Below are 27,067 nucleotides of genomic sequence, written 5' to 3' on the forward strand. Positions count from 1 at the left end.
TGGGAGGCTTAGTTGGTTAAGCAACTGCCTTCAGCTCAGGTCATGATCCTGGAGTCCCAGGTTGAGTCCCACATAGGGCTCCCTCTCGGTAGGGAGCCTGCTTCTCCCTCTGACCTCTCTCTTCTCATGCTCTCTCTCTCTCTCTCTCAAATAAATAAATAAAATAAGAAACTTTAAAAAAAAGAAAATGAGTAATTGGAAAGTTGGGGGGACTAAATTAAATTATGTCCCCCCAAAAGATTTGTTAGGGTCCTAACCCCAAGTACCTCAGAATTTGATCACATTTGGGGAAAGAGTTATAGCAGATGAAATTAGTTAAGATAAGGTCATATCGGAGTAGGATAAACCCTTAATCCAATAGGACTGGCGTCCTTTTAAGAATAGAGTAGAGGATGTGAAGTGAAGCACCCAGCCATGTGATGAGAGAGACAAGAGATTGGAAAAATTCAGCTGCAAGGCAAGGAATACAAAAGATTGCCAGCTACTACTGGGAGGTAAGAAAAGACAAGGAAAGATGCTACCCCGAGTCTTAGAGAGAGCACAGGCTTCTCAACACCTTGATTTTGGATTTGAAACTTCCAGACCGTGATATCATAAATGCTATTGTTTTAAGCCCCCTGGTGTGTATGGTGCTTTGTAATGGTAGCCTTAGGGAACTAATACAGTAAGCAAATATATTTTAATAGAGCTTTAGTAGTCATATGAATATCTAGTTTACAGACAAAACCTTTCAATATTCACAAGGATAATAGTACTTTGGGGGTAGAAAACTCAGTGAAATTCTCATTTGCCCTCATATCCTGTGGGTTACAGGTTGAGGTCCTTTGAGGAATTCCTACCAATGGTTACAGGTCTACATTTTCAGTAACCTATTTCCTCATTCATAATAGCTTATTCCTTATTTTCAGGTCATCTTCATACATGCTTCATGATCTTTCCATACACATTGTGCAGCGCATTAACTAAGGGAGTTATCACAAGGCTGCTCAGACCAGGGTGTGGACAGGCAACGCTGGTACTTCCGTCAAGCGGAAATCCTAAACATGATGAGGGTGAAGACATGATGCATCTCTCACTTTTAAGAACATGACTTGGGTTGTTTTTAAAACAGAGAGAAAGGGAAGCCCATAAGTTAATAATCACTGTGAGAGGTTGGGGACTAGGTTAGCGATAGGGCAGACGGGATGGGGAGGCAGGCAAGCGCAGGAGGAAGTTTGCAGACAAACGAGCATGGGTGACAATGAGAGGAGGGAGGGAAGAAGAATGAAAAATGACACCAAGGAATGATTCCCTTTGAAGAGACACTTTATCCTTATTATTCTCTGCTCTAGAGAGTGATGACAAAGGCTGGCAGGGGCATGTGAAACCGTTTTCTCCTCTGGCTCTTTTATATGCTGTTTATGTTCCGTTCTCCCCTCTGTTGTCCTACACGCTGGAGCAGAAAGTGCTGGTCGGTCAGTTAATGTGTGGGCTCTGCTGTTTCCAAAACACATAGCTTTCCTCTCTGCATCGTAGACCAGTTAAATTCATTCCAACCTCAATAAACAGATAATTAACAACTGAGTGGTATTTTTAGCCCAGGAAATATGTTAGCCAAGATAGTCTGAGGAGCCGTTGTCAGGGAGGCAGAAAGGAATTCAGTGGCAAGGAAAAGAAATTAGCGAGTATAAAGGAAATGACTTTATTCTTGACCTTGAGACTAGAGTGAAAAACTTGTCTGTTTATAGGATCTAACACATTTGAAACAAATATAACTCCTCGCTTATATCATCTATGTGTATAAATTGGCAGCATAGATGAGAGACTCTGTTCTGTGATATCAACTGTTGTTTCTGGAAAGAAGGTATAAGGACACCCTATTTTGCAGGGTCTTGTACAATTTAATTTTCTCAGAAATATGTGCTCTATGCTATGTGAAAGGAGACAAGGAAAGGAAGGGGAAAACAAAGGTGATTATATCCATTCGTCTATTAAGGATAACTGGTATTCATTCCCCTTGTGTCTCTTCTTTTTCCTTTCTGGATTCTCATTCTAATGGAAGATGGTCCTCCGGAAAAGTCTCCCCAGGAGACTATGAGGAAAAGTGGAACGGCCTTCGTGAACATGCCACTCCTAGGTGCAAAAATGGTAGTTCATCAGAGACCGAGGTACCAACCCATTGAGGGCTGGTCAGGATCAGGACCAAACCTACTTCCATTTTCCATCTACCATTCTCTCTTATTATTCACCTACATAATTCAAAGGCCAAATGGTGGTTCCTTCAAAACTGTATAATTTTCTACCTCCATATCTCTACTCATTTGTAGGAAACCTTCTAGGTAGCCACCTAGAAATGATGGGCAGTTTTTCATCCATCTGCCATAATAGTTTAAAACAATCTTTCATATACATCCTGAAGAGAGGGGTATTGATGAATGGATGTGGAATTTCTACCAACTGTTGCCCTTTGTGATTTTCAGAGAACAATATTTATTGACTCTACCTTCCTGTTACCTAAATTGGGTTTTGTTTATTTGCCACGTTCAATAATTCAATGTATTCAACATTAGGTTTATCACCTCCCACCTTATTCCCTTTGCCTCTGCATTTTTAACTTCCCATTACTGCCCACTCATATCCCAGCTCAGTTGCCAAATCAATTTTGAATTTAGGCCCAGAAATGATGTAAGAAGTTAAATCCTGCCCCTGCTTCACCAACACTATCAGATGGAGTTCAGTTGTCATCTTCCCTTCTGGATATGGAGACATCAGAAGTGGTGCCTTAGTAATACCCTTTGAGCTATTCCTTGCATCCCAGTCTGCAAATATGAATTTGACCTTTCTGTCCAAGGAGAGTAATCAGGTGATTTAATGACTAGGTAGGAGATTCGAGGGGTTTGTTGGCCAATATAGTCCACAGAGGAGAGGCTCTAAAGTTTATCCAGTCTTCCTGACTAATTTTGAGCTTTTTTTTTTTATTACGATGCCTTCTCAGATATGATTGAAACTTCACTAATTTTTTTATCTTTTCATGAAGCTAATAAAAACTCGATTACTCAACTACTTACTTTATTGGTATCACCTTATGCTTAAATAATTATTACCATCTTCTGAAAGTAAGTTCTTATAGAATCTTTTAAAACATGGTTTTTTTTTTTTTAAGATTTTATTTATTTATTTGACAGACAGAGATCACAAGCAAGCAGACAGGCAGGCAGAGAGAGAGGTGGAAGCAGGCTCCCTGCTGAGCAAAGAGCCTGATGCAGGGCTGGATCCCAGGACCCTGGGATCATGCCCTGAGCTGAAGGCAGAGGCTTTAACCCACTGAGCCACCCAGGCACCCCTAAAACATGGGTTTTAACAAGCCTCAAGGCAATCCTGCTGCTTACTTGATTTTGAGAACCCTCCTCTCTGTGGCTAGTTCCCCTCACCCAACTTTCTCATGCCATCCACAGCTGAATTTAGCCTAAAACAAAGCCCCCACACGTACACACACTACACACCCCAGCACCCCCACTCCCTCACCACAGACTTGCTCCTAGGATTTATAAGTGTTCAAATGCGTGTTTACATGGAAGTAAAACTACTCTTTGAGCATTTATCAGACACAATGGAGCTAAATAGAACTTTATTAGACAGCAAATTCCTTAAACCAGTATTTATCAAATTTTAACATCCATTGGAATCACACTGTCAGAGGTCAGTCCTATTCAGCAGGTCCGAAATGGTGCCTAAGATTTTGCCTTGCTGATGAACTTCCAGTTGGTGCCACACCAAGCAGCAAGGACCTGGACTCAACCGTTGCCTCAATAAATATTTTCACTTATGTCTCAAAATATGGCTATGGTTTCCCTTTACACTCTTATCACTGGTATATTCACCATTGATAATGATAATGACCTTCTAGCACAAGGAATAGCTCACCTGAACATACCTGTCTCCATCTTCAAGTATTTAACAAGGTATTCTCTAAATCTGAATTAAAATACATCCACTTGCTTCTGGGCTTGTCAAGTTCTACCCATTATTTCAGACTTAACTTGCAAATTCCGCTTGCTGTCTTCAGTTTTCCCAGACTATTTCATGTTGGCACAATCCTTCCTAGAGTCTCTACCTCTTTTTAACACATCATATAGTGCTCTGTATTAAGTTATACTCATCTGTACTATAGACTACGTGCTAGATGTGTGATTTCTATGCATCTGACAGCAAAGTCATCTTCACTGAACTAAATCTGCTTATTCATAACCTCAATAAGAAGATTGACCTTAAGTGAGGAAAGCAAAAAATAAAACAATAGGAAAAAATTAGAAAAACTGGTAGACTGGTCACATGATCAATCCCCAACATATGTTGAGTTCCCAGAAGACAGGCTTATCCAGTTCTTCCAGATCTTGGTCCTCTCCACACTTATCTAGCCAATGTCCAACTCACAGATGATGCTACTGGTTTAATTAAATTAGGGAAGGACCAGGTGAAAATGATGTTTGTTAATAAAGTAGCAGCGTCTGATCAGTTATGCAGCATAGTGGGGCTCCAGGAGACCAGAACTGTTTTAATTAGGAACACAACTAGAGCTATCTCTAAGAAACAGGAAGAGGCCCAGATGGTTAAAGGGCATTGGGAGAGATGAAGGAAATTAGGGACTGAAGTTGAAGAAAGCGTTTCTAGCTACGGACAAAATAATTCCCTAAAGCTCCTCGGCCTACAAATCATCCTTAAACCTTGCTATCAACTTTACAAAATGAGCTGTTGGAAAGCATTCCTGGGCAGAGGAAATGAAACCCCAAAGGATATAGATTATTCTTTAATTGCTCAGAACTAAACAGTAAGACCCAGAGGAAACTGTGGTCCTTTTTAAGCAAAGAAAACAGATTGCCTATATGTAAATCACTCTAATACATTCAACTCAAAAGTTTCAACTCTCTGGAGACTCAACTCAATTGAGACTGCCCTGTACTATCTGACTTAGTCAAGATGCATAAAGTAGCCAGGTTGGTTGTCCCCAGAATCTAAATTTTGCTCTTATAGAGAATATGGCTGCAGTTTGAATCTTGGATACAATTTTTAAACTAGAAAATATATTTAAAAACTGAAAAGATGAAGAAAGAACAATTACCAAGTAAATCTGATCAGTAGTTATTTTAATTACTAGGGCTCCATTAATTTTTGAACTCTCTTCTGTTGATTATGTCCATATGCAGTTAATATTTAATTCCTCTCCATGTAGGAGTAAGGTTTCTTATTTTGCTGGTTTCAGTTTTTGGGTTTTTTTGTTTATTTTTGCTTTGTAGCTTTATCCTTTTTCTTCATCATTTTCTTGTTTCTTCTATGGTGTTGAGTGTTTTAGTATTTTGAGTACTTTTAAAAATCATTAATATTGGATCTCACTTTATTCATAAAAATTAGATTTCAATAACATTTACAGTTTTTTAATATTTCAAATACCATGATTCAATGATTCTATATATAATCAGGAGATCAGGCTTTTGAAACTTTCTAAAGGATACTGAAAGGAGGGATATAAAGTTTTTCCTTTTTTTTTTTTAAGTGTCTTTTATAAATTCATGGCACAAATGTGAATTTGAATGTTCCTAATGTTTTAATATGAATTTTAATGTGATGGCAGGAGTTGTGCTAGAATTGGCCAACAACTGTAGGGAGAAGGGAGGCTGTAACTCAGTGTGCCTGAAGAGATACCCAACTTTCCCCAGTCCTGGAAGGGTAGTTCCTGTGACTCAATATGCAGTAGAAAGATGACGCAGGGGAGGCAGGAGCTGTGGGCTCCCAGCATGCTGCGGGCAATGTGATGGCCCATCTGGGGAGGGCTTTTTTGGAATGGCCCTGTGGCAGGTGTCAGACATAGGATGGCCCCTCTCTGAGGGGGTCTTTCAGAAGGAGATGGAGTAAAGCTGGTTGTTCTTGTAAATAATCCAAATAAGCCAAGAGACTGACAGTGGGGTAGGGGGGAGAGGAAGAAAGAGAAAGAAAGACAGGAAGGAGGAGACAAAGAAAAAATGAAGTACACAGTGAGCATAAAAGAAAGGAAAAAAAACAAAGTATAGAAAGAAGAAGGGACACAAGAGATAATGAAATGTTTTAATACACTTTAGCAATTAAAGATAAAAAAAATCCTGTAATCTAGCAGTTTAATTCTTTTAATCCTTATTTTGGTAACTAATTGAACATGAAACCCATTTTTTCATGAAAAATCTACTAATTAATAATGTACGGTATAGACATGTAGTGAACAGGGATAGTAGAGAGAGGATATAAAACCATTGTGAGGGCATTTATATTTATAGTGATTCTTTTTGGGTGATTCTTTTTTGGTTATTACATTATTCCTTTGGGTTCCTTATAGGAATACTCTCAGGTTATTTCAATCCTATGATTTAAACAGATTTGTAGTCAAATAATATCCACATTTGGGGAAACTTGCATATTATATACACTCACTCCTGCTCTTCTTATAGTCCTGTCTCTATTCTCTACCTCTTCATAAGCCCACTGTGTCAGTGTTTAGTAGAAAATCACGTACACTCTTCATTTACTAAGCACAGATGTATACTTTCCAATAATTAAAGAAAAAAACCTTTTAAGTAAAAAGCATTAGTCAAAATTAAGGTTTACCTAGTGCTTGGCAATGGCAGGTGTTCTAGCAGGACTAAATAATTTGCTTCTTCTAGGTAATTTAACACAGTCTATATGTATGTATTGGGCAACAAATATTTATCCAAGCAAACCTTAAGTGCTCCTAATAAAGTTATTTGTTCAATTGTACTGGAGTGTTTCATGTTATAAGGAGATTTGAGCCAAGAAGTGCAGACGTGGTTAGTCCTAGAATTCACCCAGATCATGCTAAACAAAGTACATACCTTTCTTTTACTTTTTCTGCATGTATTAAATATGTTCATACTTAGCCTCTCATAGTGTTTCTTCAGTTTGTGAGTATTGATGAGATATTATAGCAACTGCTTGTTAGATCTTGTATTTTCTGTAAGCTAAACTCCCTTTTATTAAGGCCTTTCACCTGTGCTAAATTCTAATGGTATGAAGAATGTTTTATATGAAAAACTAGAAAGAAGATGATAGACTGATTGGTTTGTAAAATGAGGATGGGAAGGATTGTGCATGTGTATTGGGGGGGCAGATCTTTTAAAAAGAACAGAGCTTGTTAATGACTTACATCACTCTTCGCCATTACTCTGCAGATATATCAGCAAGAATTCTATTTTGATGTCAAATACCTGACTTTGACCAGAATAATAATCAAGGGTGGTGTTAAGAAAAGCTGTTCTTTGGATTATAAAATTTGATTTTACTAATTACTTACAAGTAATAAACACAGCCCACATCATCCAAGTCTTAAAGAAATGCAGTATTATTTTATCTATATTTATTTAACCTATTATTATAAATTTGATTTGATTTATTACATATTTCTTTGCCCACTATATCCTTTGATGAGTAGGGTTTCTAAGACAAGGTGATGAGAAATAGTTGCGTGAGAAATCATTTAATGTCCAGCCCATATGTTTGCACAGCTGGACTATTGAATTACTCTTTCAGTCAATCATCCTGTCTCTGCTTTCACTCTCAAACGACTTTTAGTTTGTGATAACCAAGGCTCTTTATGTGAACTCCATGATTTTTTGCTTGCTTACCATCAGAAAAGAGTAAGGGCAAAGTCTTGTCTAAAGGAAATTCATACAGGCTAAGACTGAAGAAGAAATATGATGCCAGTAGAGTTTTCCCAAGTCCCTCACAAGAAACTGAAGCTTCTACTGCAGTCAGACTGCTCATAGGGCATCCCTTAAACACTTCTTGGCAGTGTGTGTTCTCTCTTTCCCACCATACCTTGCCTTTAATTGCCTTCCCCTCTCTTCTCTGCTTATACAAACCTGTCCCTTCAGAGCCTACATCTACTGGGAAGCATTCTTGGACCATTCCGTCTGGAAGAAGTAACTTCCTCTGAATTTGTATAATGCCTAGCTGTCAGTCCCAATGAGAAAGGGAGTGTGCAGAAAAAAAAAAAAATCCTGGAGCAGTTAGTCTAATATTTTATCCTTTACTAGCTCTATAACCTTGAGTAAATTTACTGACCTCTTGTAACATCCTCTATCCTCATCCTTAAAAGAGAGTAAGGAATATACCATATCTCCAACATGTTGTCAGGATAAAATGATGTTGTGTTTGTGAAATGTTTGGTTTATGGTAATTGATTATACTTAGGCAAAGTATCTGTTTTATTTCCAACAAATTCAGCTATGATGATCTACATTCTGGTAATCTTAATATGCTTTCATGTATGTTTTTCTTATTGCCTCAACCCAATTGAAAGTATATTTCCTTTTTCTGATGATAAAAGTACTAAGTGTTTATCATAGAAAATGTTAAAAGTACACCCAAATATAAAAATGAAAATCTAGTATAATGTCATTACCAGAAAATAACCAGTAAGCTGAGAAATAACCACTATTAACATCTTTTCTTATGCCATATGTATGATATATATATATTACAGTTCTTATATACGTACATATATGTTTGTGCCTTTATACATAACTTTGCTCACTTACCAGTGTGTCCTATGAATATTCGTGTTCTCCAGCTGTATTTTTACTTACTCAAGTACAACCGTGATTTCTGCCACATCTAGCTAAGCACATAACACTATGCCTTGGGGGGAAAATGTTAAATAAATGGGCTTTATTCACAGAACGATTTAGAGGACTTTTTGATTAATTATAAAATTGTTACTTTTTATAGATTTTATTTTTTTAAGTAATCTCTACACCCTATGTGGGGCTCAAACTCACAACCCCAAGATCAAGAGTCACACGCTCCACCAACTGAGCCAGCCAAGCACCCAGTATAAAATTATTTACAGCAGGACTTCTGGCTTTAAAGATAACTCTGTGGTCTTACATATGAACTGAAGCCACCGCCTGTACACTGACTCTTCCTTTTCCTTTCCTTTCTCTTTAGTTTGTTGCTCAGCCCAATTGTCAACAACTGCTTGCATCTCGCTGGTACGATGAGTTCCCAGGCTGGAGGAGACGGCACTGGGCGGTGAAGATGGTGACGTGTTTCATCATAGGACTTCTTTTTCCCGTCTTCTCTGTGTGCTACCTTATAGCTCCTAAAAGCCCACTGGGACTGTTCATCAGAAAGCCATTTATCAAGTTCATCTGCCATACAGCGTCCTATTTGACTTTTTTGTTCCTGCTGCTGCTTGCCTCTCAGCACATCGACAGGTCAGACTTGAACAGGCAAGGTCCACCACCAACCATCGTCGAGTGGATGATATTACCGTGGGTCCTGGGTAAATGTGTTACTATAGAAAATATAATAAAAACGTGTTGCTGCCATGGAATTTCATTGCCCAGAAAAGAATAGTCATTAAAGTTTTGGACGTAGGCATAGTTAAAACAGGTTCTGGTCATTGCAGCTCCAAAGCTTAATCCCCAAAACTAAATAAATACTTTGCAAGTTTTGGGGGACTTGCTCCCAGACGTAGTCTATGAAAAGTAACCGTAGGTTTTAAGATTTGTGATTTCAGTGACTTCATGTCCGTGAATGATTTCCTGGGTATTTTTATTTGCATGCTTTTCTTTTAAAGATTTTCAACATATCTCATTGGCTATATATCACTGATCGTTCTAATTTTCTTAATAGATACACCTTCTAAAAGACAAATATAAATCACTCTGAAGAATTACTGATTCTACACACAAAGTAACTATAACCATTCTTTAAGATCAATCCATTAAGTTTATCTTCAAATATATATTCAATCAAATATATTCAATCAAAATAATAGGAAATTAAACATTAGAACATCTTCCAATCTCTCTGTTCTTTCCATAGAAAGAAAAATGTTTGGGAATCTGCAGCAAATCTTGGTAAGGTAGAAAACTTTAAAGTAGCTGGTAAAAGCTTTGTTTTCCCCTCTTCTTGTTATTGTAGCCATAGTTAAAATTTACATTTCAATTATTCTTTCCTCTATCCTACTGTGGTTTGCTGAGAAATCACATTTTCTCAATTTAGCCTATCATTTTAAACCTCTCTGGTATCATATCCATCTCCTCATTTAGTAATTAGAAAATAGTGAAAATTTCATGATTCAGAGTCTCAGAAGATCAGTTTGGCTTAAGTGTCAAAACTACTGAAGAGACTGTAAAATGTGGAAAAGGCAGGAAAAAAAGGACTATATCTCAATCTGACATAGATATATTCTTCAATTTTAAAGATTATAAATACTCTAAATACTGACAATAAAAATAGTTCATAGCAACAAGATTTGATACATTTTACAAATATACTGGAAAAAATACCTTTTTTTCTTTTTTTTGTTATAATTTTTTATTTTTTTATTAACACGTAATGTATTATTAGCCCCAGGGGTACAGGTCTATGAATTGCCAGGTTTACACACTTCACAGCACCCACCATAGCACATATCTTCCCCAACGTCCATAACCCCACCTCCCTCTCTCTACCCGCCTTCCCCCAGCGACCTCAGTTTGTTTGTGAGATTGAGTCTCTTATGGTTTTTCCTCCCTCCGGATCCCATCTTGTTTCAAAAAAAATACCTTCTTAAGTGACCATTAAGATAGAGTATATTCTCATTAATCTGACATGCATAAAGTGTGATCTTGCTTAAATTAGAAGGAAGGTTTAGATAACTTGTGTTCTTTTTGCATAAAATTATGATATTGCAGTTGATATTCAATATAAAATTGAATTTTATATTCAAAAATTAAATTAAATTAATTTAAATTAAATATTCCCATTTAAATTAAATATTTCACATTAAAATTAAATATTTAAATTAAATATTTCACATTAGGAATATGTTCTTTATGGAGTTTTCTCCATAGAAAATTTCTTGTAAATAATTTTTCCATCCAAGTACTAACCAGGCCCGACCCTGCTTAGCTTCCGAGATCAGACGAGATCGGGCGTGTTCAGGGTGGTATGGCTGTAGACTCTTGTAAATAATTCTTAAAGAAGCATTTAGGAGGCTAAAATTCCCATTATGGGTAACTCATATGGAATGTCTAAAATTTCTGATATTCCAAATGAAATACAGAATACTTAATTTTGAAAAATGCTATAGATAGAATGAAACATAAGCAGATATAGTATTTCTAGATTTTTCTTTTATGTAACTAATGAAAATATGTAGAGTACTTTCTATGTAGTAAGTACAGTACAGGGCAATAGTGATACAAAAATTAAAAAAAAAAAAAAAAAGAGAGAAGAAGAAAAAGTCCTTGCCCTTATGAAGCTTAAATTTTACTAGAGGACCTAGATAGATAATAAACAATGAGATATGTTGCTTAATGTCAGAAAATGGTAAATAACATTAAAAAATAGAAGCTTCAAACCTTTATTAACTTGTGAAATTAAGACTCATTGGCTGCCTCCTACCTGCAAAACTTGTAACAGAATTTTCCATGAAAGTTGGCTAGAAATTATATCCAAACCACAGCTGAATAGTTAAATAAGGTACACATTTAATTGTGATAATTAAAATTCTAACCTAGAAAAATATCTCCTAAAGGCAACATTTCTTTTTTTTTTTTTTAGATTATTTATTTATTTATTTGACAGAGAGAGAGAGAGATCACAAGTAGTCAGAGCAGCAGGCAGAGAGAGAGGGGGAAGCAGACTCCCTGCCAAGCAGAAAGCCCCATGCAGGACTCGATCCCAGGACCCTGAGATAATGACCTGAGCCGAAGGCAGAGGCTTAACCCACTGAGCCACCCAGGCGCCCCAAGGCAACATTTCTTTAAGATATCCTGACTTCATAGAGTTAATTTATCTGGGAATTTTTAGGATAAAAGGAGATTTTCTAGAATAAAAATATATATGAATGATTCTCTTGCCTGGAGGGTTTTCTATATCAAATATATCTGTCCAAACAGTATATTATTCATTAAAGCTGATGAATTCTAAGTGCCTCCCATCTGACACTGAGTTCTAAGTGTTTTACTAGATCTGTAACTATAAAGGGGGTTCTCATTAGGCTCTTGTAGAAAACACACTGTATTTGAATATATCTCGGGTTCTATCACTGAGAGAAAATTAAATTAGGGGTGGTCACAACCTCTCAATAAAATGGAGGATTTAGAGTCCCACTGAGTCCTAATGTCCTGTACTAGGGAGCAATCATTATTAAGGCATAGAAAATTGGTCCTTTTTTGACAGGAGGTGGGAGGTGAGGAGGAGACTAAGGGCAACAGGATAGGAATGCTATAACATTTTACCGAAGGTATGATAAAGACAAAAAGGCCAGGTGTGATTTGATAACCCCGTTAATGAGTCTTCTTCTATCTTGTCTCATTTAATGACTGAGGTCTGGCCAAGGAAGTTGTCAAACATTTCACAGTCCCTCCGTTGTGAGGGTCTAGATTTGTAATAGTCTTCTTGAACTGACTTGATTTTCAACCCATGTCACTCTATGAGCTACTTAGTATGTAAAAAAAGGTTTTTTCATTCCTACTAAATTTACTTTCCTTCCATTTTCAGGGGATGTTTCCCAGACTTCTGATAACATAACTTACAAGAAATGATTACTTTTATACCACCCATTTTTTTTATCCTGAGAAAAAAAAGACTTTTGTTTATTCATTTTATGTATTCATATAAATTTTAACTCTTCCTGAGTAGAGAAGTTGTCTAACTGTAAAACCTAATCTCTCAAATCGATCCCTTTATCTCCTTAAGAAGTACGGTTTTGCTTTGGAATTTCTGTTCTTTCATATACTTTGCTGTGTTTCAACAATACAGACTTATATTTGGTGTGACAGATCCAGCTATCTTGTGATTTAGTACAGTGGCAGGATAATGCTTCCCTGTTATTTTCAATATCTTTCCTGTGGAAGTTCCACATCCTGTTGACTATTTAAATTGAAGTCTATTGAGTTTTGTATCTTTAGAAAACAGTCTGCAATGACCCTTGTACTCTTCCACTGTGGTTTCATAGATACTCTGTAACTCATCTCTTGCAAGGCGTTTTGAATTTTTTCCTTCAGAACTTTCTTGTATGGAAGGTTATTGACTCTTCTTTCTCCCACTGAACAACTTTGAGAGATCTTATAGATAGATGCCTGCTGTCAAGATCAACTTTAGCATATTAGCAAAGAGACCTAAAAGCCTCATGCAGGGATCAAATTTAGGATTTAGTCATCTTGAGATACAGTCCTAACCGGAAGAGAAAACTAATCACAAATAATTCAGTTAGAACTCTCTCGAAAGGTAGATTCTGGACAGATAGATGCCAATATACTTCTCATATTGCCAAGTTACCCATTTAAACTAGAGTAAAAAGTGGAACAATGTTCCATCAAGCAAGCATATGAGCTCGATGACAGAGCTACGCTCTGCTAGTGTCTGAGAAAAAGTGTCATTGGAAAGACTGGACAATGGATTAAAAAGAGCCTCGGGCCAGATTAAAAACCTGGCTGCTTCTGTGCTCTGCTGTGCCATGACCTGGAGGCTCTTAATTTATTCAGGGTTTGATTTTTAACATAGAATATCAGGGATATGAAATGAATATTCATGTCAGAATTTCCCTTTTACATAAAATTTATATGCAAACTAAATATAGCATGTTATATTTATAATGTACAATGAGAATTTATCTCAATTATAGCAGCAGTTTTATCTCAAATAGATGTCATTTGTTTTCTGAAGGTAATATGGAGTAAAACAGGAGGGGGAAAAAAAAACAACTTTTGAATGCTAATTTTTAAAGCTTTCCCCAAAGCCAGTTTTGATTTTTCTGCAGAATCTATTATAATTTGACTGTAACAGTCAAATCTGTGTCATAGCTTATTCCCTGCAAAAAAAAAAAAAAAGTATGCACATATGTATATGCATGTGAATTATCAGGAGGTAGACTTAGGTTATCAACTTAGCAAAGAGAAACCATGAGAATGACAACCCTTTTCAAAAACTTAGGTTGTTATTGAAGGCTATCACACTAAGAAAGCAGGAAATACTTTGTTCTCAATGAGAAGGAAAAACGTCTGCTGCAGTGACTTGATATTATGTGTGTGCCTAAGAATATGCCATAATTATGTAGTATATAAATCCATGCACACTGAGCATGATAAGGAGAAGGGTGAACTGAGGGAAAGATGTATCATAGGAAGAAATCTGAGCTCTGTTAAAAATAACTTCTAGTGAATTCCTAGGCGTAAACTAAGAATTGCTCATAATATCCGGATTATACATCTTGCCCATAACACGTACTTATTTGACAATTTGTCTCTAACAAAATTGGCCTCTCATTTCCATGATTTATTTTATATTTTTATCTTGTAAAGGGTTGATATTAACAAATCTGAACATTTCGATAAGGCTGCCAAATTGCAAATGGAAAAAGAAAACTTGTGATCACATTCTCCCCTAGATAAAGATTCAAAGAGACAAGCAATTCTATATATATATAATTCTTCCTTTTTGTGACCATTTCTCCACCTTTTGACTAATAGGCATTAAGATCATTTGGTTTCAGGTACTCATACTGAATTATGCATCTTCTCAGATAGCCCGCCAAAGGTATTTATGCATTTATAAGAAACAAGTTTATGGTTTCTCCCCACTCTCTTCCCTGGCAAGGTACTCTAAACCACCTCAGTAAACTGGCAGCAGACACACATAGACACCCAAACACAGCTGCAGAACATCTGCTTATTAAAAAGACATTTTGATTTTCAAGAAAACCAGATAAGCATTGTAGTATGACATATAATCATCATTTTCCTTTTTATCTGTGGGGAAAAAAGTTTAAGGTCACCTCTGGTAAGACTTTCAAGATTTATCCAGACTAACACAGTAAGATTTCAAACAATGAAATATTTATGTAGATTTAAATTGTTGGGCACATTCTACTGCTGGCCAAAAGACTTCTTTATCAGGGAGAAGATTAAGTATTTTAGGTATGATGACACGATACATATCTGGTACCCCGAAAGTGAAATCAGCACAATTTGAGAGAATATTTGGCAACATGATCCAAATAGATGGTTCAAGGGAAGGGGGCAAAAGAGAGGGAAAGAGGAGTAGATATTAAACGAGGGAGGGTCAGTGTGAGAGACTGGAGGGAGGCTGAAGTGGTTTTCATGAGTTCAGAATGACAGCAGCAGTAGTGACTGTGGTAATCATAGTAGAAAGAAACTAAGATAGGCACCCTGCCAAGTGATTGAATGTGGGTTCTCATCTGAACTCATAGTAACTCCACTTCATTGAATTATAATAAATGTTGTTTGTATCTCATTTCATAGAGAAGGAATAGGCTTAGAAAAGTTAGATCCCTTGTCCAGGATCAGGAGCTAGCAAATGCTAGACACTTGATTCATAATTCTGTTGTGTCATTCCAGAGCTAGAACCTTTATCGTCCATAAATATTGTCCCCAAAATTTGAGGAATAGGATTTGAGGTGGCAAAAACAGCCCAAGAATACAAGACTCCTTTGCTCATTTGTTTTGTTGTTTAATTTTTACATATAAGTGAAATCATAAGGTATTTGTCTTTCTCTTTTTTGCTTAGCATTATACTCTCTAGATCTATCCATATTGTTGCAAATGGCAAGATTTCATTTTTTAATGGCTGAGTAATTTTCTGCCATACACACACACGCGCACGCGCGCGCGCGCACACACACACACACACACACACAGCACATCTTCTTTATCCACTCATTTATCAATGGAAACTTGGGCTGCTTCCATAATATGGCTATTGTAAATAGTGCTGCCATAAACATAGGGGAGCATATATCCTTTCAAATTAGTGTTTTCATATTCTTTGGGCAAATACCTAGTAGTGGAATTACAGGATCATATGGTACTTCTATATTTAATTTTTTGAAAAACATACTGTTTTCCATAGTGGCTGCACAAGTTCACATTCCCACCAACAGTGCAAGATGGTTCCCTTTTCCCCACATTTTTGCCATCCCCTGTTGTTCCTTGTATTTTTGATTTTAGCCATTTTTACAGGCATGAGGTGATATCTCATTTTGGTTTGGCTTACATTTGCCCAATGATGAGTGATGTTGAGCATCTTTTCATGTGTGTGTTGGCCATCTGAATATCTTCTTTGAAGAAATGATTAATCATGTCTTCTGCCCATTTTTTTAAACTGGATTATTTGTTTTTGAGTGTTGAGCTGTGAAAGTTCTTTGTATATTTTGGATACTATGCCTTTATCAGACATGTCACTTGCAAATATCTTCTCCATTCAGTAGGTTGCCTTTAGTTTTGTTGATGGTTTCCTCTGCTGTGCAGAAGCTTTTTATTTTGATGTAGTTCCAATAGTTGATTTTTGCTTTTGTTTCCTTTGCTTCAGGAGACATACTGAGAAAGATGATATGTCTGATGTCAGAGAAATTAATGCCTATGTTCTCTTCTAGGGTTTTTATGCTTTTAGGTCTCACATTTAAGCCCTTAATCCATACTAAATTTTTTTTGTTTATGGGGTAAGAAAGTTGTCCAGTTTTGTTCTTTTACCTGTCTCACTGTCCCTTTAAGTCAGCGTTTCTTGAAGTGTGACCAGCTCACTAAAATCAAAATCATTGTGAATTTGTACAAAAAATTTCTATTTTGAATTCTCCCCTTGGTTGATTAGTTCAGATATTCCAGAGGTCTTTAAACATTAAAGACTGAGAAACAATTCTGGAAGCAAAATCTCATGCAAAGTATGTATTAATGTGAAAGCTTTATTAAGGAGTCACAACTCATTAGAATCTAAACATGAAATGGTTTTACTTCTGATCATTCTTCCCAAGCACTCTATGCTAGATATCCTTTTCTTATATCTTGATGATATGTTTAGTAGATATCAAGTTCCTAAACCTTTGAGTTATTAAAAAGTAGTCCCAGGGGCACCTGGGTGGTTCAGTTGGTTAGGTGTCTACCTTCGGCTCAGGTCATGATTCCAGGGTTCTGGGATCGAGCCCCATGTCGGGCTCCTTGCTTAGTGAAGAATCTGCTTCTCCCTCTCCCTCTGCTGGCCTCTCCTCCTGTTTGTGCGCGCTCTCTCTCTCTCTCTCTGTGTCAAATAAATAAATACAATCTTAAAAAAAAAAAAAAAAACAGCTTGAGTCTTATCATCAGTTTAAAGCATTCCTCCTCCTGACAAAAGTGTGGCCCATGGCTCAGAGGACCTAGAATTGTCCATCGTTTGCTCATCCTTCAACCTCAACTCTGGAATGGCAAGTGGGACACAAACTGTTCATGTTCTCCTGCTTGGTGGATGTCAGGAAGAGGAATGACAAGAAAAGTTACAAGTTTCATGATTTTCCTGGAACCCCGGTCACAGCTCTTTCCTGGTTGTGTGTCTCTGAATAATACTGTGTAGCCAGTATGACAAGCTGTGACTCATGGCTCTCCTGATGGGCACATAAGTGTTCTCTGGAGACCCTGTGTACCTCCACACTGCATATTCTTGGGTCTGCACAATAGAGCTCTGCCTGACATCTTCCAGTCCCTCAACTCTTGTAACTAGTAGTTGGCTCCTTTATGGGTCCTGTGACCTGGCAAGGACAAGAGAGCATGATTGCTAAAGCTCGGCTTCTTCCTGTGATAAGCCCTCATTCCCCAAGAGCATCACAAAACCTTGCCACATCTCATGGCAGGAGGTCAGGCTGCTGCCAACTGTCTTACTACCAAAACATGCTGTCTATCGTCTCTGATGATCCAGACCCAGGAAGAGATGAGCAAGCCACTTGTGGACCAGACACTCCGGCAGGAATTGAGATGCCAGTTTTTCCTTGTAGAAATCCCCCAGATTTCTGAGGGATTCTTCTCAGAGTCTTCCTCACTTGTTTTAGGGGAGGTGGTAGTGCTGGAGAGCAGTCACCTTTGTCTCTCCATCTGGTATTCCGAATTAGCACAAAAACTGTATGACCCTGACATGATGGCTCTCTTGCCACTTAGTCCAAGTGTTCTCTCAGTTTAGACTATGGGATTGGAGAGCCAGGTGGTTGGTAACAGATACGGTTCTAATGTCTCCTTATATGCCCTAGAGGGAAGGGTGTGGCTACAATTTTCTGTAAGCTAGTGGGGGCTCTCATCGTTATCTCTGTTTGGGTTTTAAGATTAGCACTGAGAGGAATAGAAGCTACCCCTTAACTCAGTACCTTTTTGGGGTCCAGCAGAATGTGAATCTCTACTGAGTAAAATAACTACATGTAGATTTTTCTAACGAAAAGCAAAATTTTCGCCAGAGACCACTTTTTATTCCATGATCTGGGGAGGGAAAAACAAAACAAAACAAAACCTCCAGCAGGGAGGAATTCTTTCTTTTTGTTCTTTTTATCTACATTGATTTAGTGCCATAGCATAGAACTCAGTGTTCTATGAAGAGACTTCCAAGGTCAGATCCCTTGACTAGATCTTGGGCTGCCATGACAGGCAGGTTGCCCTAGGTGAAAAGGTGACTCGCTCTTTGTTTTGGGGTTATTTATCCTTTGTGTAAATACAGCAAGGAAGAACAAGACAAGAGGTCTGTTCACAGAATTACACTCTTCTTACCTGAAATTGGGGCTGTTAAATGTGGCGTCTGAGGTCTGTCTACTTCATCCTATCCTCACAACCAGCTTTACACAATGGAATACAATCAGACACTCAAGTAGCCCTGACGAAAACTGTTATGGGAAAGGTAGGAAAAATAAATACCAAAAACTTCCAGGCATCCACAAATATCTTTCAAAGGAAGTTCTCTGACTCATTTGCACTATGATCTTTTCTTCGCTGGTCCCCACAGTCTTGACATCCATGCTTGTAATTAGACCTCCACTGTGACTCTCAGAAATCATGTCATCTGTTTATAAACAGCAGAGAGCAATTTTGAAATGTTCTCATTGTGGGAACAGGACAAACATTTTGTGACAGGAGCTCCCTGAAGCTTTGTTCTCTTCAGACTAGTTACCACAAATAGTTGATCTGGATGCATATTCCAGCCAGTTAATAGCACCCCCCAACTTTTCTAAAAGGCTTGTTTCTTCAAAAATTTCGGTGAATGTCGCCAGAGCAGAGGAAACTTGATATTTTCCTAATGTACTCATAAGACATAGAAATCATTAGTTACCAAACATGTATATGGTAACTAGAGCTCTATGAAGAGCTAGTGGATTCTGGTGCTCTAAAAACACAAGATCCCCAACCCTATTAGCCAACAAGCACTGACTGACGGTCTTGATTTACAGCTCAGGTTAAAAAATGATGGTGTGAACCCTCAGTTTCATCAGGATCTCTGTTTTTTCCACATAGCTGTGACTTACAAAGGTCAGAAGTGAATTTTTTTGTGTGATCCAGAGAGTCAGGTTTAATGTCTACTTTTTGAATTCCTAAGGAACTGTAATATCTCTGAATTGTGAGTGTTTGCTCTTTGCCTTCTTAGGAAACCGTAGAGGTCATCTAGCCCAAGCTTCCGGTGGAAGTGCCATCTTCTTGAACTCATCTAATTGGAACAGAGTCTGCTCAGATATTAAGGAGCTCCAGGTTAAAATGTTGTTTTGTACTGAGCTTATAACTAGTTCTTTGAACTGTTTTCCCACAGTTTCTCTATTCCCTTATGTAATTATCCATAAAATATTTGAAGTTACCTATTTTGGTGGCTGTTAATAATCACATCTGGCTTTCCAATCTGGTAGAAGCAAGTAGAGAGGTAGCAATTTATCAATAAAAGGAAAGAAGATATAAATACTCTGGTTAGTTAGCAGGTATTTAAAATACACTTCATTTTATAATACATACAAACCTGAAAATAACAGAATCACAGATTCATAGACTTGGAATGCCCTTCAGAGATCAGATGGAACAGGTTTGCACCTACTTTTAGCATTACTCTGGAGCCTGAGTGATGGAAGACATTCCAGGCTTGGATTGGAATCTTGACCCCACAGGGTGATCCATTCCGGTTTTGGAACAACTCTGATTGCCAGAGAATTCTCTCTTACATTGGACAAGAAGGTTTCTCCCTATAATTTTCATATCAAAGATCCAACTTGTGCTTTTTGCAGCAGACCAAAGCAAGTCTGTGTCCTCTGGTATAAAACAGTTTTTAATCTTTCATGCAAACTATTGTGATGACTGATTTTAGTAAAATTTGATAATTCAGACAGGAAGAAGTAATGTCTGGTGATTCATGCCATTGAGGTAGATGGTATGATTTACATGATTGTTGATTCTATATATAGAATTCTGTATATAATCCAAACCTCTCTGCTTTTGAAATGAGGCAATAACACTAGAACACTATTGTCTAAGATTACAAAGCCGAGTACCAGTTGAGCTGAGCCTTGCCCCTCACTCACCTGCTATAGTCAAATTCTTATCTCTGGTGAAGATTCACTGGAAATGCATTTGTTCAATTAATGATTGCAGTGCACACATCTTCTCATCTCTGGGAACTGGCCAAGTTTCCAATAAAACAAAACAAATAAGCCACATTGTGAAATCTCAGAAATAAGAAAACATTGTCTAAGAGCACTGCCTAAGGAGCTTGAATTCTGGTTTCTTTATTACCTGGTAGTGGAGCATAGTTACACTGCCTCTTTGGGTGTGATTTTTCTTATGTAGGTTGTGGTTGTGTTCTGGCTTCTGAGATTGTCCCCAGGCTCAGTAGGAAAAAGCACCACAGAATGGGGAGAGGAGAGGGGTTCCAGAGCGCTTTTCCTCACTGGATAATATAAATTGTTAAGTTTCCCACAAACTCTAAAATCCGAGCATGCATCATATCCTAGTCAGGTTTATTATATTCCTTTCCTCAATATGGAGGCAGTGATCATTATCATCTCCCCAGTTATGCCCCTATCTTATCTGAGCTCTCAAGAGAGATTTCTTTCTGAAAGAACCTCAAAGAGGAAACTAGGATATATAAACACCAAATCCAGACTAAAGCAGGGTCTACAGCAGACTTTAAAATCTACACTATATTTAAGAGTCTGAAGTTAGAACAGACTCTTAGCTATAGAGAACACACTGATGGTTACCAGAGAGAAGGTGGGTGGGAGGATGGGTGAAATAGGTGATGGGGATTAAGGAAAGCACTTGTCATGGTGAACACGCGGTGATGTATGGAAATGTTGAATCACTATATCGTATACCTGAAACTAATATTACAGTATGTTAACCAACTGGAACTTAACGTAAAAACTTTTAAAAAATGCACACTAAAATTAGTTCAGCTGAAATCAGTCCTTACCTAGGTTATTAACTGAGCTCTAACTTAAAATTTGAAGAAATAAATTTAGATAATAATAAATAACCATTTCTAGTTATCATTAAATGATGATAGACTATTAAGTCTACTTCACTTTTATTTCTTCCAAAGTTTTATTATGAGAATTTTCAAACATACCTATCAGCAAGATATCACAATTGATATTCTATTTATTATATTTATGATATATTATATATTTATTATGTTTCTTTATTTTTAATCTATCCCTATTTCCATTTGTCAACATCAATCTCTCATCATTTTTGCTGTCTTCAAGTTGTAGCATTATTTTTTTTCTTTTTCAGGGCACAGAGATAAAAGACATTGACAAACACACATAATCATGAACTACCACCACAATCAAGATACTAGACAAGGGCTGGAAAACTATGACCCAGCAGGAAAATATGACCCTTGGGCAGTTTTTGTTTTTGTTTTAAGATTTATGTTATTTATTTGAAAGAAACAGAAAGAGTACGCAAGCAAGCAAGGAGAGAGTCAGAGGCAGAGAAATCCCAAGCAGATTCCCTGCTGAGCCAGAGCCCCACCTCCACCCCCCGCCCATGCCCGCTGGATCCCAGGACCCTGACTGAGAGCATGACCTGAACAGAATCAAGATTCTGATGCCTAACCAACCAGTTGCACCACCCAGGCTCCAGCTGACAGTTTTTTATAAATAGTTTTATTGTAACACAGCCACACCCATTCATTTACTGCAAGCCTAACTTATTTATTCTCTGGCCCTCTGCAAAATAAGCATGATGGTAGTTGTATGTTTTTATAGATGTGCTTTATCAAATCAGGAAATTACCTTTCTATTCATACTTTGCTTAAAGTTTTTATTATGAATGGTTGTTGAATTTTGTCAAATGCATTTATGGCATCTATTGAGATCTTTTTTTCCCCAACAGACTGTGGATGGCATAAATCACATTGACTTGTTCTTAAATGTTGAAACAGTCTTGCATTCCTGGGAAAAACAGTTATTATCAATTTTATGTATTGCTCTATTTAATTTACTAATTAATATTTGTTGAGGATTTTTGTGCACATTCATAAAAGTTATTAGTGTGTAGTTTTCTTTGATTGTATTATTTTTGTCAGACTTTTTATCAAAATAACACTTGCTTGCCTCTTAGATGTTTCTTCCTCTTGTATTTTCTTAAGTGTTTGTTCTTGTGTTCTTAGCACTAGTATTATTTCTTCCTTAAATGTTTGGCAGAGTTCACCATAAAGCAACTGGACCTGAATTTTTCTTTGGTGGAGGTTTTTTAACTATGAATTCATAATACTTTCATAAGTATGGGACAAATCAGGTTACTCTGTGTACTCTTGAATGAGATTAGAAGTTAATGTCTTTTAGGGAAAATGTTCAACTCATTTAAGTTGTTAAGTTGCGAAATTTATGGATATCAAGTTGTTCATTTTTTTCACTTGTTGTCCCTATGGTGTCCTAAGATCTGTACTGATCCCCTTCTTCCATTTCTGATATTGATCATTTATATATTCTCTCTTTTTTTCCTTGACCATTCTGGCTAGAGTTTTATCAGTTGTACTGATCATTTCAGAGAACTAGATTCTGTTTTTGTGGATTTTTCTCAAGGTTTATGTTTTAAAATTTATTGCCTTCTGCTCTTATCTCTTTTAATTTCTTCTGCTTGTTTTGAATTTAACATGTTTGCTTTTCTTTTCATAGTGTCATAGTTGAAGCAGAGATCACTGAGACTTTTATTCTTTTCTAGTAAAGTCTTTAAACCTATAGATTCCACTCTAAGTACTATGTTAGCAGTATCCCAGATTTTTTTGGATGTATTTTCATTTTCAATCATTTCAAAATATTTTCCAAAAATCTGCAAATTCCTCTTTGACCTAGGGTTATTAGAAGTATGTTTTTTGATTGCAAAATATTTGGGGATTTTCCAAATACATTTCATTATTGATTTGTTGTTTATTATATTGTCAAAGAACACATTTTGAATGATTTCCACTTGTATAAATATGTTAAGGTTTGTTTTATAGCCCATGATGATATGGTCTCTCTTGGTGAATACCACACATGCCTGCCCTTGAAAAAAAAATGTATTCTACCACCGTCAGGTTGTTGGTAGGGTTGTTCAGAATTCAATATTTCTACCAAACTTCTGCCTACAGATGCTACAAGAGGAATACTAAGGTCTCCATAGTATACTTATACCTTTCTCTCTTTGTTGTTTCAATTTTAATTATGGCATCCTGCATTATAAGGTTGTATTCTTAGCTGCATTCATATTTAGAATTGTTCTGTCTTCTCAGTGAGTTGGCCTTTTCACCCTTATGTTAGTATATCCCTTTACCCACCTGATAACAGTCATATAAATCTTTTGAAATAAATCTAGTCATATTAATATAGCCAACCCGCATTCCTTTTTTTTTTAGTTTTTTAGTTTTCTTTTGATTAGTATTTCATAGTGTCTTTATTATTCTTTTATTTTTAACCTGTTGATGAATTGGAATATAGCTGTGTTTTGCATTTTTCTATATGACCATCTCTGTCTTTGAATTGGTGTGTTTAGACCACACATTTTTTTAAGAACATACACGTCAATGAAATTATTAATATTGATGGATTTGAAATCTACCCCATTGTTATTGTTTTTCCTAGGCTCTATCCATTCTTTGTTGTACTTTCACTTTTTTTCCTGCCTGTTGTCAAATTGAATATTTTTCATAATTTCATGTTTATATTTCTGGCTCTTTAAATATTTAAATATGTATATATACATATATACATGTACATGTGTGTGTATTTATATGTGTGTGGGTCTGTGTATTTATCTGCAATCTGCCACAGTGAGCACTGAGGCTCTCTTTGGAGGAATCTGCTTTCCACAGAAGTATAGGCTCTTTGGGTTCCTATCTCTTTTATATACATTGTATATAAAAATATATTTTTCAAGTAGGCTCCACGCCCAGCACAGAGCCCAACTTGGGGCTTGAACTCACAACCCTGAGATCAGGACCTGAGTTGAGATCAAGAATCACATGCTCAATTGATTGAGTCACCCAGGCACCCCTGCCTACATTTTTAAATATTTTAAGAGAATGCCTTAGGGTTTACAATATAAGATTTTGTTCAGTATAACTTCAAATAATATTTATTTTGTTGACAAGTAACCTAAGAATTTATGATAGTATGTTTCTAATTCCTCACTCTCTCATCTTCTGTGCTAATGTTGTCATTTTACTTTTCCATATGCTATATATGTTATAAACCACAATACTTTGCTACTGTTTTTGCTTTAGGCAATTATCTGTTAGAGCAATTCCAAAAGAAAAAAATATCTTTTACATTTATTTTCTTTTTAACTATTCCTGGATATAGATTTTCATTTCTTTTTATAGACCTATTTTTTTTTTCAGTATCATATGCCTTCTGCCTAAGATATGTCCCTTCAACAATTCTTGTAGCATGGGTCTCATGTAAACGGAATGTTTGATTGTCTGAAAAAATGTCTTTGAATCATCCTCAATTATGAGAGTTATTTGTGCCTTGTATAGAGTTCTGTGCAGACTTTTTTTTTCTTTCAATGCTGTAATAATGTCACCTGTCTTTCATAGTTCAGACAACAAATTTGATGTCAGGCTTCGATTTCTTCCTTTGAATGCCATGTGTCTTTTATTTCCACCCCACTCCTACTCCTGATGCCATCAATACTTTTTCTTTACCTTTTTAAAAACATTTTGAATATGATGTATCAGAGTGTGCATGCATGTGTGTATTTGGAGATGGTATTTACTCCACCTGTGCGGAAGGCCAGACAGAAGTACATTGCATTGATGCCTGAAAATGGACGCACCATTTTCTTCCGCGAGAACATCATGCAGGAATTTGAGGCAATATTGTCAGGAGCTGAGCCGGGTTTGAGTTTCATTGCTACAGTCAGTTTCAGGGCACCATAGACTCTGCTTCAGGTGGTGCTATGGACAGCATGTCTGTGTCTCCTCCAAATTCATATATTGGAATCCTACCCCCCCAATGTGATGGCATTTGGAGGTGGGGCCTTTGGGAGGCAACTTATGTCATGAAGGCAGAATCCTCATGAATGAGATAAATGCCCTTATACAAAGAGGCCAGAAGAGATAGCTTGCTCTCTTTCTGCCATGTGAGGATAGAAAGAGAAGTCAGTATCTACAATACGGAAAAGGGTTCTCACCAGAGCCTGACCATGTTGATACTATGATCATAAACTTGCAGCCTTCAGAGCTATGAGAAATGAAGTTTTATTATTATCACAGAGTGGGGCTCTGTGATACTTAGCTAGAGTGGCCTCAACTGACCAAGATAAGTAGGAAAGAGGGTAATTCTCAGAATTCCTGCAGCACCCACACCTTTTGGCCTCCTCTGTGCACCTGTGCCCCAGAGGGGTTCTCTCTCTATGCTCTCGCCACTCCTCCAGGGGTTGTCTGCTTCCGACTGTCACCTGGTGTTTGTTGGCCTGGTGATGTAAAACAGGCAGATCCTCTGTTGTCCTGGTCTTGGGTCAAACTTGGGTAGGACGATGCCTGGGCATTAGGGATGGAAGTTCTCAGTGCGCCATATCTTTGCAGGTCATGAGCAGAGGAGACTTTTCTGACATTCCCCATGTGTTAAGAAACCTCGAATGATACTGGTGCCAACCCTCGGCCCAGGACAGTTTCCTGCTTCTCCCATAGGGCTCATGTGTTGTGTTCCCTAAGGAAGAGGAGTACTCCATGAGAAAGAGCACTCAAGGAGCTGGAAACTCCCTTGTGTCTTTGTCTCAGGGGTTCTATTCTCTTGTGCTAGCTCAGACTCAGCCTTTAGAAGTTTGCTTAAAAGTTTTTCTGGGGGCGCCTGGGTGGCTCAGTGGGTTAAAGCCGCTGCCTTCTGCTCGGGTCATGATCCCAGCGTCCTGGGATCAAGCCCCGCATCGGGCTCTCTGCTCAGCAGGGAGCCTGCTTCCTCCCTTCTCTTTCTGCCTGCCTCTCTGCCTACTTGTGATCTGTCTGTCAAATAAATAAATAAAATCTTTTAAAAAAAAAAGTTTTTCCGAAATCCTCTTACCCTCTTATATGATGCCTTTGTCTCTCACACCTGCACTCTGCCACAGGTGAGCTAATACTCACCCTGAGGCTATCTTTGGAGGAAACTGCTTTCCTTAGAAGTATAGGCTCTTTGGTTTCCCATCTCTTTGATAGGTCCATGAAAGGTTATGATTTTATAGTTAACCTGATTTTTTCTGGCTTTTAGTGCAAGACAGATATGAAACACTGTGCTACACATTTGACATTCCAGACTATTATTATCTTAATAGAGTCATCTTACTTGCTTATGTTAATGTAGTTATGAAATCATATTTATCCTTTTAATATTTCCTGATTCTACACCCTTTGATATCTCTCTCTTTCATCATTGGGCCTGAAAATTAGATTTATAAAATTTTAATAAGATTATGGAAATAGAATGATATATAGTGATATTTCACAAGCACTTCCTAGAATTTGAAAATTAAAACATTTCCTATTAAAAATATGGCCATTATAAAGGGAAGGGATTTTTATTTTCTCTGGATGTAGTTTCAAAGCTATTGCTAGATATAAGGTCTTCTAATGCAATATCATGCATGTTATGACTGTTTTATGTTCAGAACTGAAATCAGATCCCTGAAGTTGCTAATCAGTTACAAAAGCAAAACAAAGCATCCTGCTTGATGTAATTAAGACAGTTATGTTCACCAGATACACTGTTTTTTTCATGAATCTTTGAGTCATCTCAACTTTGGAGGAAATGTGTCTTTAAGTATTTGTTTATAAGTGTTACCAGATTTTCCATGAGAAATATGTA

General features: G+C 37.2%; 1 protein-coding gene across 6 annotated transcripts in view; it reads left to right on the forward strand.

Annotated features, from left to right (window-relative positions):
- The window catches only part of TRPC4 (transient receptor potential cation channel subfamily C member 4), a gene marked incomplete at both ends in the record, with an annotated part of 143,569 nt that overhangs the window by 80,698 nt on the left and 35,804 nt on the right, over positions 1-27,067 (forward strand). For all 6 annotated transcript variants that reach the window (XM_080799214.1, XM_080799215.1, XM_080799216.1 and 3 more), the window contains one exon: positions 8,971-9,307. In XM_080799214.1, the coding sequence (XP_080655340.1) occupies positions 8,971-9,307 (337 nt within the window). The remainder of the gene's footprint in view (positions 1-8,970; positions 9,308-27,067) is intronic.

This window comes from Martes martes (assembly GCF_963455335.1).
Source record: "Martes martes genome assembly, chromosome: 3".
NCBI lineage: Eukaryota > Metazoa > Chordata > Mammalia > Carnivora > Mustelidae > Martes > Martes martes.